The sequence below is a fragment of the Diachasmimorpha longicaudata genome, chromosome 8 (genome assembly GCF_034640455.1).
Source record: "Diachasmimorpha longicaudata isolate KC_UGA_2023 chromosome 8, iyDiaLong2, whole genome shotgun sequence".
Lineage (NCBI taxonomy): Eukaryota > Metazoa > Arthropoda > Insecta > Hymenoptera > Braconidae > Diachasmimorpha > Diachasmimorpha longicaudata.
The window spans coordinates 7,852,355-7,869,631 of record NC_087232.1 but is presented as its reverse complement, the minus strand read 5'-3'; the positions used below and the strand labels follow the sequence as shown (position 1 = coordinate 7,869,631).

At 43.2% G+C, this 17,277-nt stretch overlaps 1 protein-coding gene across 1 annotated transcript; it reads right to left on the bottom strand.

The window, feature by feature from the left end:
- Nucleotides 1-14,027: 14,027 nt before the first annotated feature.
- On the bottom strand, nt 14,028-16,795 carry LOC135165479 (uncharacterized). Its single transcript, XM_064126810.1, has 2 exons — nt 16,638-16,795; nt 14,028-15,834 (listed from the first exon to the last, which is right to left on the bottom strand). Exon 2 carries the CDS (start codon nt 15,826-15,828, stop codon nt 14,368-14,370), a length of 1,461 nt encoding a protein of 486 aa, XP_063982880.1. The 5' UTR covers nt 15,829-15,834; nt 16,638-16,795; the 3' UTR covers nt 14,028-14,367.
- Between the last annotated feature and the right edge of the window lie 482 nt (nt 16,796-17,277).

Here is a 17,277-nt window from a genome sequence, read left to right as displayed (position 1 = left end):
TTTTAATTGCCTTCAAATATCTTCAAATGATTTCTTCCCTCTTATCTTGCTCACCAAACTGTCTTAATTAAATGTCATATTACGCCGGCAGCGTTACTTTCATCCTTCAACGCTTGTAATATACATCTTCGGTATGACATTTTTAATTCAAGAGATTCTTGGATCATATCTTACCTTCCCGAGTGGAAGCTGCTTGAGGCCGCCCTCAAGTTGAACCCATGTATTTGACCGGGTTGCCTAATCATATGATACCTGATAATTTTTCCCTAGACTTTATATAAATCCACTGAATCATGAATGGTTAATGGTATCAACAAACATTTAGTATTTCTGCAGCATCAAACGAATGCCGGGAATAACTGTTTAATTCCAAAACGTGTTGGCCATTGGAGTTTGTTTCAACTTGAAAATATGTCAAACAGTTGCACCACATTTCAGTCCGAATTACAAAGATAACGGGGAAAAAAATTAAGAATTATGAGAGTGAAAAAGAATAGAGCAGCCCGCAGACGCATACTTGCTCAACTTTGATTAAAATTTTGAGATTCTGCGTCCGAGCCTCCCAGCATGGCTTTCCGTGCTGGAATGCAGTGAGGGGGATAATTTGGTCTGTATTCCTACATTCAGTGTTTCGCATAGTCAACCAGACCACATAAAACAAACATACCTGGAGCTTTTATTATTTGTCATTTCAACCGGACTGCATGTCAAGCCAAATTTTCTCTACGCGGAAAAAATTGTTAATTTCCACTTGTAAAAATTATTCCCATACCTGTGGAGTGGTCTCCCAGATGTAAAAGAGTAATGGATTATCTTAATCAGATTGTGAACTTACACGATGTCCCATCGATCACCTAGCCTCCAGCGACACATTCCCCGTTGACAAAGAACGATTAGGTCTTTTGCCTGGCCCATACGATTGAGACACACCACCAAAAGAAAATCCTCCACTTCAGCCTGGAATCACACCGTCTCACCCGCCCATCGAACGCTCCTACGTTTCATGCGATTCATGCGAAATAAAAAATCAATATCTCCGTGATGTAAATAAGATTAAATCCGGGCGTGTTCATTCACATATATAAAACTATCAGACCACCCGCAGTTGAAAGGCCTGAATTTCACACGGCTTACGCTCCACGAGACACAAAACATTAATACTTTAGCCAATGTGTCGCCGTGAGGAAAAAGCACGCGGGAATCGTTGTACGAATAGATATGTATCCCGCGCTCTTTATGCTCACGACTGCCGCATGTATGATTTCCCCAACTTGTTATATTCAAATTCAGTTTAACTCTAGTATGATTGTTCCGGGGAAGAATAATTCCGATATGTTGAGTACGAATGCGCGAGTGACGGCGATCTCACGATTATCCTCACACCCCGGGGTTAGTTGTGGAAATAATTGTTACGAATCATCGGTACATTTAATCAATTTACAATTTTTTTTTTCATTCTCACTGGAGATACAATGGGTTATCCTTCGGTGGACGGGGTTTTCTCAGCGGCACCGTGACTTCCGGAGTGGTAAAATACGATTTATATCCAGCAGCATCGGCACAGTGGAAATACAACCGGTGGAAGGGGTTTTGTACCTCCTCAGCGGGTTTGTATTGCTCCACGTATCAAACTTTACGATTGTATCCAGGTCTTATCGTGATATAAATCCACTACGTTTGGACGCTAATGGGCATTTCACTCTGGATTTGAGCGCGTCGATGGGCGATAAGAATACATACTGGTAACTTGTGCCCAGTGCGCATTCACGTGTTCACCTGCGACATACGAGGCTACACCTGCTTACAAAATCGTGAATGGGAATTGATAGGGGGTGTTGGATTACTTGTTATTGGCTTTTTTTCTATTGATTGATCATTCTGTTAATGGATATTTGGAGTAATCTAATCTATGCTTATGGCATCTCTTCACAAGCGTCACACCAGAAAAGAAAACAATCGACCGATTTCTCTCATTGGAAAAAAAATACTCAATTGATTGAGAATATTTTTTATTCGTTCCAAATTATAAATTATTTAATCAAACATCTTCACTCCGAGGAGGAAAATATTCGCACCATTACGAGACAGCAGTGAACATCAACAAACGTGGATGAGCGTGAGGGGTATGAGGTATTTTTTGAGGGGAGAGGGGGCTTGGCTCGAGGCAGCAATAAGAACGACGGCATAGTTTTAACTTCTCTTTTATGTCGGAATTTTCCAGCGCCGTTTGCTTTTCTGAGGCACCAGAAAAGAGAGAGGGAGGCAGAAGCACAAATTGCCGTGGTGCGCCTTCAGGGAGACATTGAGACACGGAAGGAGAAGTAAGAAGAGTACACAGATACAACAACTTTCCATTCCCCTGGTTTGAAAAGCCCAGTTCTGCTTACTTTAGTCAGTTTTGCATGGCATGAAAAAGGAAAGTAGATACTTGGGAGCATTTTGCCACCCTTCAACTGCCAACTGCTTCATGCCTCCGAGGATTTACCAAGTCGAGCGAAAACTTATAAACTTTCATGACTGTTCTTCATTTCATGACTCGATGACGTATTTTCTACTCGATCATTGACCAATAATCTGTGCTAACGTTTCGGGAAAATCAATGATCAGATATTTCATGATTGTTTTCCACCCTTCAACTGTGAGCTACCTTCTAACCTTTACTTGTTTCAAAGCTCATTGGAGTGCTCACGTGCGCCCATCCCCGCCCTCAACCAATAAGAAAGAAGTGCAGATTAATTTTCAATTGACAATGATGAAAAGAACCCGCGAAGGCCACGTCCTCTCCTGAGGTTACTGACTGACAACCTCAATCATCATACATCAAGTGACATAACAAAAAACTCGTTGACTTCCATATCTGTTCCCTGAATATATTCAAGGAAAGAGAGAGAACTGTACGTAACGATTTCCTGCAGGTGTCACGGGTCCAGGTATTTACCTCTGGGGGTATTCTACCTTTACGCCTACTTTTTTTTTTCGCCTTCCCTCTTCCCTTTTTCTTCTGCCTATATGTCGCGTGGATGCGCCCGAGGACGGTAAGGCACGACGAGATGCGTTATCGAATGTTTTATTCATAAGGTAACCCCTCTTGGAAACAAAGACCGCGTTTTTTATCCTGAGGACATCTTGAAATAACCCACTGCGACCAACAACGAATTTGCTCGTTTCTCGCTGTTATGTCGTATAAACTGTTCCCCTTCCTCACCTCGCCACCCCTTTGCCACCGCCCCCACGGCAGTTGCCGTTTTTTCAGTCTGTTTTTGTTCTCAGCAAACGGCCTGTAATACTGGCCTTCTCAGAAATATTTTGAGGTAATGGATATCAAGCTATTGTGTATGTGATTATTTGATCAATCAAGGGGATGAAATGGACGGTCTGTCACTCAACCGGCATTGCAGGGGCCAGGCGATAAAGATAATTCTATAAATTAGGGTAAGGTATTAATGTAAATTATCAAAAAAATCGTCCAGTTCGGCCAAGTCATTTGTGTCCAAATTTTCCCATTAAAAAATTGCAGTTTTCCATGTACATTCGCATTACATTCCGAGCTTAAAATGATCCCCGAGACCCCACAACTATGACAAATTACCACATTCTTATACTATCCATGAAGATGACCATCGAAATTAATCCTGGAGGTCCCTCATCCCCCTCTAAAAATCGATCGTCTAATTGTCTTCCATCGACTGCCCGCGCTGGGAAAATGGGAGCGAAGGGACGCGTGAGATAAAGGGCGAAGGGCCGATGTGAAAATGTACACGGTGATGGTGGCGGGGGCCGGGGGGCGAGAGAGAGAGGGAGTCGAGAGAAACGTTCTTCTAGATGGGTAAAGAGCAAAAGGCGTGGGTGGATCGCAATGATTTACGAGTAGCGGTCCGAGAGAGTCCGGGGCTCAAGCCCTGGACTATAGGTAGAGACCTCGCTGATAGCGTCAGAGCCACATAAGTCATCGAGACTACTGAGAGTCTCCCAACTAACCCCCTTCCTTTCCACCTCCTCTGCCTCCCCCAACTCGCACTGTCGTTTTTTGTCTTCTCTCATTCCCGTCCCCTTCTCACAGTGTATTACACTTACAATCTTCAGGACTATTCTTAATCTTCTTTAGGACCATCCCCCCCATTATCGAGAGCCGTCCAACGTTCAATTATAACACGTACGTTACCCACAGAGTCTGTAATTGCTTTGCAATGAGATATTAAAAGGTTATGTATTAGAGATTGAGAAAAATTGGAAAAATGCAATTGGAAAAGATGGCACATGTACACAGTTGTTGGTGTTTGATACTCCTTGTTTTTTCTTTCCTCGTGCGTCACGCTCTTATTATCACGATTATTAATACCATAATCACGGTGCCGTATGTATTATATTATTCCTGGACACGCCATACTCCCATAGTATCTCGCCAATGTGCGTTTCGTCGTATAATTGCATTGAGAATGAAGCACGATCGTGAAATGTACGACACCCCACTGCGTTCACCTTCTTCATCGTGATTTACTTGTAAGGAGAGTATCGTTAAGGTGCCGAGGTGAAACTGTAGACGAGGACTTGATATTTTTTGGAAATATTGCCGTCCGACTCTTGCTTCGATAATCGATGCATAAATTACCACATGACAATATTTCCCGTATATCTTACAATGAGTTTTAAAATTCCGGAAAATCTCGCAACTCATCAGAGTAATTTGAAACAAAACGCCGAATCATCACTTTGAAATTCCCTCCCATTAACAAGTATGGCACTGTTGCGCTCACATTGTTACTAGTGTCCCAATTAAGTATAATCGAAAAAAAAAAATTTGTTTCCTGGCATCACGAAGCCTAGGACCTGTGTATTATTGTCACGGTGTACGAACAATCAGTTTGATCTAGCTGAGTCCTCCTCGTTGTCTCTAACTTGTGCATTGAGAACTTTAGTGGATATGGTAAAATAATTCCCATGAATATTACATGGTTATTTACCACACCGGAAAGATAATTGTCAAGGTAGATTTCTAAAAATGGCTCACGACTGGACAACAAATGCATAATACAATGTATTCCTCCTGACGACGAAGATTCGTGTTATTCATCACGTAAAAGATTAAAAAAATTGAAAACCTAAATTTGATGGATTTCATTTCGATACAAAATGAAAAAAAAATTACGAGATTTACAAAAAATGAATAATGAGCACCACAAATTCCTTAATGGATAGACCAGAATGAGGAGACGATACCGAAGTAGAAGAGCGTTTAGCCTGGGAGGCACGTCCCATTTCCCGGACATAAATCACGATGACGTGCGCGGTTGTTATGGCATTTCGAAGGTGGCCATTATCAACATGGCCTATGTAATTAGTGGTAGAAGGGGCACAGTAAAATAGAGAAAAAAAAGTGTATCCGAGACAATCACCACTCTGATGAGAATTCAAAATTCAATTCAGTTGAGGATAATCCGTCCGAACTGATGGAAAAAAAAACATCCCCTAAAGTGGACTAGACAAAAAACAAAAGAGCAAGATAAATTTTTTAATTATTGAATTATTCATCGTTGAGAATTCCTTCATTTCGGAGAATCTCGGTGATCCAATGGGGCCCCAGCACGTCAGCGAATGCAGTATAACGTATGACAGATGGATTTCAGGGCTCCACGTGTGTATCTCATTCGGGTTAGAACCACTAATTTGCCCGGACAACCGCAAAGCCACAGGAATAATAACACCCCCGTTGTTTTCAATCCTCTATCTCTGTCTCTATCTGGCATTAACATTCTAGCCAATAACAATGCTTAAGGGATACAACCCTGTGATTATAGATGCGAATAAATCTCTATGCGGTAGCGAATTGCCCAGCCCCCACAGGTCTGGGCCATTTTTGATAGTATATTCTTCTAGGGTTCGTGGCCGTTACTCAGACGACAGCGACGTACTACTCAGGGATTTATCCCGACACCTGGCTGCATTTATTCAATTAATCTGTTAATTATATTTTCATGAGGATCGATTTATTAGTCAAAGCAGTCACCAAGTTTATTAACGAGAATGATAATTTTATTGAAATATTGAGGTGGGTGTTAACGTTGTGGTACGAGCGAGATGCATTACTCGGGTTTTTTCATTAAAATTTTTTTTCCAAACTGATGCCAAATAATTACGCAGGAGACGCAGCGGTGAAATTGTTGAAGTCCAGGCGTGCGCCCAGCTGGACGTCTGTATCCCACGTTTCAATATATCTCAATTATATCGTAAATAAAATATGAGCGTCTAGTTGCGTGAGTCGAGCAAATTGGCAGGCGAGAGAGGTGTCTGCAACCTGTTTCTACTCTTTCACTTCGCCTTTTTTTGGTTTAATTCCTCCGTCACACCTCTTTTCTCAATTTTATTATCATCGGGAAATGGCCAACTCGAATGATTCCCTCATTTCAGGAAGAGATCTACCTCGACTTGTGGCCGCGCACCCAATGCGGACCTGTCACGTCACTAGCGATGATAAAAAAAAACTCGAAAAAAAAATTAAATTAATCGGCGCGAGCACATCTTCGCGCCGATGCCGGCGTTTCGTAAAACTGACGAAATGAAAAGCTGATGGAAAAGAAAAAGAAACGGCACCAGTTGGATTATTTCGTGAATATTACATTTGTGACTTGGCGAGAGGTATATTGTGCGCCCCACACAGCCGTTTCAGTGGTTCCTAATTTCCTTCGGGAATGCGCCCCATTTACGTGACGCAGCTTGAAACTCCTGTGCATTATTTATACCCAAGATGTTTATTCATAATTTTCAAATTAATCATTTCATTTGTCACGATGAAATCGTCAGGCGCACGTGAATAGCCGTAACATCATTATCGATTGACGTCTGATCAAGTCGTACTCTTTCCACTGCTTCGGCCAACTTTCATTAGGGGAGACGCCTCACTCCTTTATACTACGCGGACGCATCTCATTCGTGAAAAGGAAAAATCGCTAACGTAAGCACTTAAAATCCGGTGAGAGCTTCCGAGGAAATTCACGTCATCTCGAGGTTCGAAGATAATTTGTTTGCTCCAGTTGCATTAACGAGTTTTTTAAAAATGAAGAATTTTTCATTTTCAATGTGTTTCAATTCATTTCTCCCACAAAAATGAAAACAATCATTTCTTTTCAAACAGCATAATAAATTCAATAATAAAATTAATTTTCGCCATCATGTTTAAGTTTATACTGAAAAAATTAATCTATCATTTACCACAAAATGAATAGCTACTTTTCAAAAAAACTTTTTCAATGCTTTATGATAACAAATAGTTGTCAGTGAGGAGTGAGGCTGAGAGATACTCGCTAAAAGATCGCACAGTGAGAAAAGGAGAGGGGTGAGAAGGTGGGGATGAGTGGTATGAGGAGTTTTGTCAGTGCTGGAGGCAAATGAAATTGTATTAAAGTTTCACCTTCACATAGTCTCGGGCTCTCTCGCGTCTCATCCTTTTTACCCTCTCTCGGAGCGCCAGGTTTTCTTTCGACACCCCGGCGATGGGCCCTGAGATATTAAACTTGTCGCTTTTAACGTAGAATGAAACGCTGAACTGGAATGGGTGAACGACGCGAAACAGAGACCCGACCTCCCTTTAGTTTTCGCAATAAACTGCTGGGGTGTAACGATATACAGTAATATATTTTTCCGTATAAACGAGCTTGTGAACGTTCTTTTTGTTACTTTATCAACTTGGGTTATGGGGGCGCTGATTTTCTTATACTGGCGTAAACTCAATAATTGCGGGAGGACTTTTTACATCGATAGATAGCCTCCCTAATTTTTCCTCATGACGTCACAATCTCACATTAGTGGCTCTCCGTTGGCTGCAGGTGGCGCTGAGAGACTCTTTCTGCCGATGGGCGCGTAAATGTGGGCTTAGATTGAATCAGTTATAATTTTTTAATCCCCACGATGACTGAAAGAACAACAACGAAGACAGAGTTCAACTCAATTTACTTCCCCCGATGATATTTTTTTCCGCTCGCAAATCATTTTACCCATTAGACGATGTGGGCAGATATCGAGCAGGACCGAGCGAACCGAAAAAGAAGGTTAACCGGCAGGAGAAAAGATGAGTCCTCAACTCACAAGCACGAAAGTATACACACACAGGTATACAAAAAAGGTAGGAGGGTAATCCCCTCGCCTGATGTGTGTTACGAGGGCCCCCATATACACGCCCGCGCACTCATCATCGCCGGGATAATGGAGTAGGCGGATACGAGGAGGATGCACACCGGGATGAGACCTTCCAGAGCGCTTTTTTTTTTCATAATTTTTTTTTTCTCACGGACAGAGCCAAAAGGAACAACTGGTGGTCAACGAGACTGACTACTCCAACGACGTCCTCAGAAGCTAGTCATAAAGTGATACTTCCTTATTACCGCGCTACATTCTTCTGGTTATCGTGGTGGTAGCCGTACTGGAGACCAAGTGGACCAGCCAGGTGAACCCCAAGGACTGACCTTCGGAGGTGGAAGGCATGACGATTTGGCGACGCTTCTCATTGGTTCAACAAATTTTAATAATCCCGGGCACCGATAGGCCACTGGATTACGCATGTCCGAAGAGTCACGGTGAGAGTGTCACCAGGCTCGGTGCGCGCGCGACAATCCAACCTCTTTGGTGACATATAAACATCGAGCAGTCACCGATAACATACCTTTGCGCAAGCGTACAGCTTCAAGTGTCAAGAAAAATCAGGGGGGTACTGCATCTGGATCCAAACCTACCTCAATCCAAGCCCTTTCCCTCAATCATGAAATGAGAAATGAAAAGTAAAATCCCCAAATTTTCAAAAGCCATCGATGGCTGCAAAATTCCCCACCAGGTGGAAAAAAAAATTCCATGTTCGACTTAATCTAGAACTATCCCTTCATAGAGACGAATACACCACCGAGCCAATGTTATCGGTATACCTCGGTCTCTCCAGGGACCAGCGCAGGAAAGATGGATCTTTAGATGGAGGGCCGGATGAACGGGTAACAAGACCAAAGTTGGATGTGAAATAGTAGTGAGCGAGTGGGTATACGGGTGTGGGTGAGGTAGACGGGAAAAAGCAGAGACGAAGATTCACCGGTTGGTGAGTGTATATACCGTGGAATGGGGTAGGACGGATGAGGTGACCCCGGGAGAGGACTGTACACCAGGGGTTGTAGAGGGTATAGTTGTCGGGATCGATACGGTAGAGAGGCCGCGCACACCTCTTGTCCCCGTGCTGCCATTGGTCATAGCTGCAGCTAGACGCTCCTTTCCAACCTCTGCAGCCCCTCTTCCAGTTTCTACGTATCTGCGCTCCTTCACCCCTTTTGCTAGCAACAGTATCTTTTCAAATTCTGGAGAATTAAAATTTTATGTATCTTTGAGTGTCAAATCTATGACTTCACTCTTATCTCCAGACTCAAACAAAATTTTTATGTTCTCCGGTCATTGAGTTTGTTGATTAAAATTTCATTCATGATCATTATTGATGAAATTAGTCGCACATTGATGAAGAATATATCTCTGAATCTACGGCAGATGGCAGTCAATGTGAAGACCAGGAAATTCTGCAAGTTGTTATTAGAAAAAAAATATAATGGAAAAATGCCACGTGATCGATTGCCCTCCCCCAGTTGCGAAGTATCAATTTTTCCAGGAAAAAGGGAGGTCGATAAAATCGGTGAGGAGTTATCACAGCTGATGAGCAATATTTTCCATGTTGACTGAATGCCCCGCACCAATCCACGAGGGCCGTTGAATATGGATGAAGGCAGTTAGAGTCAACGGACACACTCTCATGTTCACAGGAGACATAATTGCCTTAATTAAAGCTAATATGGTAAATCGCCCACTGTCATTTCCTTCCCAGTGGGCACTTGTCCTACCCATGACATTCACCTGACGTTGGAAAAGGGTGAAGAGACAATTCATTGTTCTTCAACGATTCAAATCGTCACGTGAATTTATTCAGATACCTCTGGGACTATCTTTTGAGTGGACTATTCGTGAAGGGGTGTATGATACTTTGGTATTGCGTTGGGGAATGCAGATACATAAATTCATGAGGTGAACGAATAACAACCGAGTGACGCCACGCTAGCTTCCGTGCCCTGAGTAACTCCTTCGCTATATGAAAACGCGGCTCCGTAGCAATCGTATTCATGAACCGACACGGTAATTAGGGACACTAGCTCGCCTCGCAACCGGAAGTCGAGGAGCTCAAGAATCCTCCCCTCGAGATTTCATATTCACCTTTCGAGGAGAAAAGGGAATATCAAACGGAAACACTTGTGCAGTGGGTTTTTCATTTATTTTTAGAAATGGAAAGAGTGTATGCTAATCATCATGTGACATTGGTAAATAATTAATTCATTTTTTGGCCGACAAATAAATTTCGGGCAATTTCGAACAATTGGGAGGGATAAAGTTATCAAGGTAAGAATTAATTCCGAAATTTTTTAGTTCTCCCCCATCCACGACCCTCAAACGCAAAGAGAAAATCAATTAAAACCCCCGAGTAGTGGATAAAGGAAGGATTTTTTGATAAAAAAAATGGAAAAATAAATAAATGAAAAACTAGAGACAGCACGGAGGAAGCCAATTATTCGCGCTGACCCCGCGGCAATGATACCTAGCCTCGCATAATTTTGTGCCCCTCTCGCACACAAACACCCATCTACACACAAAAGCAAGAGGGAGTACGTAACTTAACTCCTCTGCATTCAAGGGCCCATCGTGTGCCTTTATAATGAAGATATAACTGAGCCGCATACGCCGAGACATCTTTACGTCCAGAGGAGAGAGTTTTGCTTGTTACTCTCTCGCTGTTATGGTTCGAAGGGATAGGAGAAGAAGAGGAGAATAATAATAAAAGGAGGACCAGAGGGAGAGGGAGGGGGCTACGCATGGGCGTTTGTTGTTAATCAAACTCTGAACGCAATAACGAGCGGAAATTTTTTTTTATTGACAACGCAGTTGACATCAGACTTGAATATCACTTGTAATTGACGACAATCAGCAACTCTCGTTAATCAACTCGACGATTTAATTCCGCAGTGACGTAATGATTAGGTAATTAGGAAATCACGGAAGTGGACGCAACAAATGGACTAATTACGGCGGCATAAAAAGTGTATTAATTTTTCATAAATGTGCATCCTCAGCCTCACGGAAGTGAACGCGACGCCACGCCCGCGTTCCCTCGGATGATCACATGCACACACGCCGTGGAATACCCAGCATTATAATCCTATTACGGATTTACGTGGCATTCTTTTTTTTTTCTTGCATTATGATTCTTTTTATTCGCACGAGACATCGGCGACCCAGACCCGTGCAAAATTGGCTGGAACGTATTTTTCCATTAAACTGGATAGCCCAAAAGGTACCGAGTTGTGTTAAATTATAAGGTGCAGAGTTTTATCGACTTCGAGGGCATTGGAATGAGCTTTTAAATTCATATTACAATATTAATTTATTTTTTCATTCAACGAATTAAATTTTCACGGTGATATTAAGATAAGCACGCGCTGGGTGATAGATCTAACGTGTCGCAAGCGCGCGCATTCATCAGAATAGAGCCCCAGCGCCGCTCTAACTTACCAACTAGAAATGCGGTATTGTGACGTCACGAGGTGAAAATAAGCTGCGTAAATTACCTAGACAATTCCCCAGTCGAAAAAAAAACATCTCCATTTCAAATAAGATGTTTGAAGACACATGAGGGGCGAGAGATTTAACGAGCTAGTCCCCAAGGTGGTATGAACCTCTCAGTCCAAAGAAAAAGATCCCACAGCCGAGAAAAATCACCCCAAAAGAATGAAGCCATTAAAACTTGGGGTTGGCGAAGCATCTCCTGAGTGGCGAGTGTCGTTATCCCCGAGACAGGGGTGATTAGCGTTTTTAATATCACACCCATTTTGTCCCATACTTACCTTTTAATTCCTCAACGTGCGTCCAAGCAGAGCCCCATTCTCTTAATCCCCCTCCGGCAGCTAAAAGGATTCGGCAATAAACAACAGTGAGTCTCAAAATTAGTCGAAGGGTATTTTTTCACCCAGCGAAATACAAATCCCCACCCCCCTCCCAATGGATTTATGCTGTTAACGTCTTAAAACAAAAAAAATCCCAGTCTCCTTAATTTCAATTCTCCAATAAATAACAACCCCCTGACATTTATCCCGTTGACATTTACTCTAGTACGAACTTAATTTTGAATTAATCCTCCTCCTCCTCCCCCTTTGACAAATGATGAAATATCACTCTCTCAAACAAAGTTTTAAACAAAAATTTATCGGGAGGATTTTTAGTTGGGGGAATTTTTCCCTCCAACAAAATGTTTCCATTGGAGTTTTGTGCGACAAAACCGAGTCAAAAGGTCGAGAACGAAATATTCCTCCTCATCGTCATGAAACACACCGCAGATCCCGGTAAGTGTATCTAATTACCCCGATGTTTACGTCAACGTTTACAGTGATTTACAACAAAATTGTGGCATCGACCTTCGTTGCACGCCGGTTTATGAGAAAGAAACAAAGAAAAATAAACAAAAAAAGGAGGTTAAAACGCGCGGTCAGCTTGGCTAAAAACTACATGAGGATTTGGTCATTTATCATGGCGTCCCGACGTTGCCCGGAGGGTGCATCCTAGCGAAAAAATTTAACCTAAAAAAAATTTATAAAATGGGTTTTGGAATATAATCCATTGGACAGACTAATCGGAGTCTCGTATTATTATAATTTCATGTTCTGCGACCGATTGCCCCCTCCACGCCATCCCCTCCGAAATCCGTCAGAGGATTCGATATTTTCGATTTATGGTCCTGTGAATTATCGGCAAGGCGTCGATCGTGATCGAGCCCTTGATGACCTCACAGTTCTCAAGGGGCGACGCTCCGAATGAGAGAGGATATATGTTTTTTTCGTTACCGTTGAACAGGTGCAGAGAGTCCTGAGGTTAAACGCAGGACACGGCGAGTCGTGGGAGCAGGGATACAGGAAAAGGACGAATGAGAGTTGAAAAAAAAAGGAGAGCGTCATATTGGGGCACAACACCTACGTGTCCATCGATGGTACACACATAACGCCTCCAAATTACATAGTCTCTGGGCTTCATCCATCACAATCCCTCCTGATGTTGGAAAGAGTTTCGCAGGACCTGAATGAGAAGGTCCTGGGCAACGCCCCGGCGTTTAAGTCGTTAGCAATTTCCTGCACGGGACTATTTTTCGGGTCGAAATTCCATATGGCTTTCGGTAATGCCTGTTCCAGGGGGATTTCGAGTGGTGGGTTTGTCTTGTTTAAAGGGGGTGGGGGCACTCCGGTTTGAGGGCAATTCGGCAAATTGATCGGTGATCTTTACGCTTCGGAAGGCTTATCGAGCCTTGTAACTGAATTTTTTTTTTCCGGACAATTTCAAAGATAGTTAGTGCGGAAGGGGCTTTATGGAGGAAATTTTCGGGACGCAGGTGGCGATTTTGCGGGAGTATTTTATTCCAGGAGATCGGCAGGTGGAGGTCATTATGAATTTGGAATGCGACGATGAGATACTTCCCTCCTTTATGATGTGGGAGGGGGATGATACTCCCATAGAGGGCGACAGGGGATGGACTAGATATAATGAATAAAGATTCCTAGAGGTCTACTTTACCGATCGTGGTAAAAGATATATTTTGAAAATTACTATTAATTTTTTGTTGTATAGAACACTGCAGTTCTTATTTATATTTTAACAACTTGGTCGACTATTATCATCGCGACAGAGGGTATGAGCGCTCTCGAAGGTCGGTAAAAAAGCTGTCGCTAACTAATCGTAGAGATCTGTTTTAACAAAGGTAAAGATACTGGCACTTTATTGATTGAGGGTAAGTTTTTGTGTGTGGAAAGCGCGGAGTATGAACCACATTCGGCAGCAAAAATTGTAATTATTTAGTCACTATGAAATTTGATTGTGATGCAATAGTTTTTAATTATTTTTCTCACTTATCATCTATTATGTATGATCTCGTTAGGAGCTTCAGTGAAAGATTATCTATAAAATATTCCCTAAAGTATCAATTATTTCAATTATCTCAATGAATTTATTTTTCTAAATAAACAAAAAGTACATTGTATAAAAATCATAAATATATGAAGAACGCCAAGAGCTGAGCTTTACTGAAAAATCCCCTGCAATAACAGTTAAATTTTAATGTATCCGTTCAGTCAATCATTACCTCGTGAAATGACCCAGACTTTTCTAATGACTTCCAACTCGCCGTAAAAGGCCACTCCGACTAGCTGACGAGGCTAAATCTGAATTATTGGAAACCCTCCACCATACGTTCGAATTGCACCTCAAGACTAACGACATCTAATAATTGACCTCTATAACATCAGACAGGCTAAAAGCTAAAGGTTAATCTCGATTATTTCCAACATCAGCTGCGTCCCCATTCCCCTCCCTCTCCATCCTGGAGTTCTGGCGGAAGCGATCATAGTCCTCCTGCTGGCCGAAGATCTTCCTCCCGGTGACCCTCTCATCATCCTTGATATTGAGTTCCGTTCCGACTTGCACAGGCCAGGGTAATTTGTCGGTTGACCTTCCCTCCACGGAGTTGGCAGCCGTCCTCACGGCCTCGTCACTCCTGGGAGCTTCTTTAAAGCTCGCATGATCCAAATCTTGTTCCCTGTAGCGAGTATCATCAATCCTGTCGTAGGCATACGGACGCTCCCAATAATTCGTCCGCTTGCCATAAGGATCGTACGAGTCATACCCGTAAGGATGCCTGTACTGGTACTTCAGGTCCAACATGGTGGGCAGTCTTCGGTAAGTGGAATCCCTCATGGGGGGCATAGAGGCCCTTCCGACGGTGTCATAAGGCCGGAAGTCGTAAGGTCGCCTGGTGTCCACGGGTTTTCGAACGATTTCCGGGAGCGTTGCGTAGTAGATGATCCTCTTGGGCTTCGGCGTTGGACGATTCCTGTACATATCGTAATCCTCGATGCGGTACCTATCGGTGGAGAAGCCAGGATCGTTGACCCCACGGATGAGATAGTCCCGTTCGGTTCTAAAATGATCAGGATAGTAGTAACCCCTCGAGTAAGGCGCACCCATGTCGCGGTCTCTTAGAGAATTTCGATAGGAGACGTCGTCATAGTCATGGCCTATCTGAAGATCCCTAGCTTCTCTTCCTTCGTAGCTCCTCCTATTGGCCGTCACGAAGTCCGTTCTCGGGGCCTGATGCCTCATCAACCTTGAATCGTGATCTTCAGCTAAGCCATCCTCCAAGTTCGTCCGATGACGAAACTCAACAGCCAACGGCTGCTTCGACCACGATTCCGGGGAGTTGAGTCTCGGTTCCCGAACGCTCTTTGTCCCTGTGATCTTCTCCATGGAGGGTTCTTCGGCCTCCCGACGGACCCTCGGCTTATCTCTGACGACCTCGTCCGAATTTAAATCCTCTTCTAAGCTTTCGGGGCACGTCTGCCGGTTCCTCCCGGTGCGGTCGGGTTTCCTCGACTTTTCCCACGGCCCCGGCAGCATTTCCACATCTGGATTGTTTCTCGGCTTCTTGAAGATGCCCTTGAAGACTGGATGATCGAAGAGAACCTCCGGGACGTAGTCAGTCTCCATGTCGTCGACTTCCTTAGTTTCTCGTTTGGTACTCGCTCGTCTTGAGGATTCATCTCTGGTGGTCAGTTTGCCGGTTCCACTGACACTCCTTATCTCAAACGCCGACAGATCGACCCTCGGCCACGTTGGGTGTGTCGTGTACCCCAGCTGACCTGGGGATACATCCCAGGCTGTACCAACACCAGCTCCCAATGTCAATGATATCAATCCGAAGAGCGGAATTACCAGCATTTTAAACAGCATATGTACCTACAACAAAAACCATAATTAAAACAGGTATTGAATTGTTTGAAAGGCTTGACATTGTTGACATTCGGTGCAATCACTGGTGCATAAATGTCACGGTAATTTCAGTTCTTTCACCGAAATGAACAATGGAGAATTATCCGGTGTGCGTTGGCGTGATCCTGTGACACTGTAAATTGCGTAGACCGACGAATTACCGTGACAAGTGTAATTCCCCAGGCGTTTCCGCAGGCCTTTATGTGTAACAAACTGGCCAGCCCGAAGTTCCGGTTATCGGGTTCCGGTCCCACGGAATAACGCCTTTTCTAATACGTTGGCCCGGTCTCTAGCAATTAATTTACGCAATCAAATGTCGAAGATAGTTCACGATGTCGAGGTGATCTGATACGATGAAGCTGATGCTGCATCAACATTCCGGAATTTTGGAGTAATCGAATCGAGGAGTTCGTGACGAATTTAAAGCGGAACAAATGTGCATGAGAGAATTGTCCATGACGAAGACAATTGCTCCAGATATTTACAGCTACAGCTGGTTCAACGTACTTTCGGCACATATTTTGTGATTAAAAGACACTAGTGGGAATGAAAAATTTTCACGACAGGAATCAGTGTGTGAAGATGCTGAGAGTGATCTTCATCGAGCTGTGCCATAAATTGGATAATTGTATATTGTGCTTTCAAGGACAGGCTGATTATCCGCGAAACCAAGAAGTCCGAGGGACAAGAAACCGATCCATGACTTTCAATAGTCGTTGTTATTGAATACTGAGAATGACAAGTGATGTAATTGGTGACAGATGACTTACGTCTCTCTAGGTTTTCAAGTGATGGATTTTCCACGGTGTCCGGTCCACACAGTGCTTCAACGATAACTGAAATCAGCGCGAACTCCAGTCTCTTCAGCACTCCCCAGCGAACATCTGCATGGCGTCATCGCGAACCAACGGCAATGAGGTACTCAACCCCTTCCACTCGATCCTGTACCGTTCGCTAATGAGACAATTTCATTCCACCGGTATTTTCACACAATTTATTAACTCTTATCTTATCCTTCGGAGCAATTGAATTCAGACGATCAATGCGGGCGTAAATCTTCACTGTTCTCGCACGACTCATAATTGATTTTCAAGAATAAGTCTAGCGGTACCGTTTGAATATACTGGGAGATGGTCGGGTCTTCTCGGTGGGTAGTTTAATCCTGTTAATCCTTGCGGATAACGGTGAGGGTTCATTACGGGTACCTAATTGATTGCTTGATCACTGCTGTAGATAATCATCCATGTCGAGTTGAATTGTTTAAATCTGACTTCCGGGTTCCACTCAGTCGATAAAGTCCCAGAGCGGGATGATAGAATATTTTAAATAGATTTTTAAGATTTTAATTTTTCCCGGGAAACATTGGGAGGACGTCCGAACGTTAACTATTTAATTAAATCATTATTATCT

What these genes read in the sequence shown, in the direction of transcription:
- LOC135165479 (XM_064126810.1), bottom strand. Translation starts at nt 15,828, where the DNA reads ATGCTGTTTAAAATGCTGGTAATTCCGCTCTTCGGATTGATATCATTG.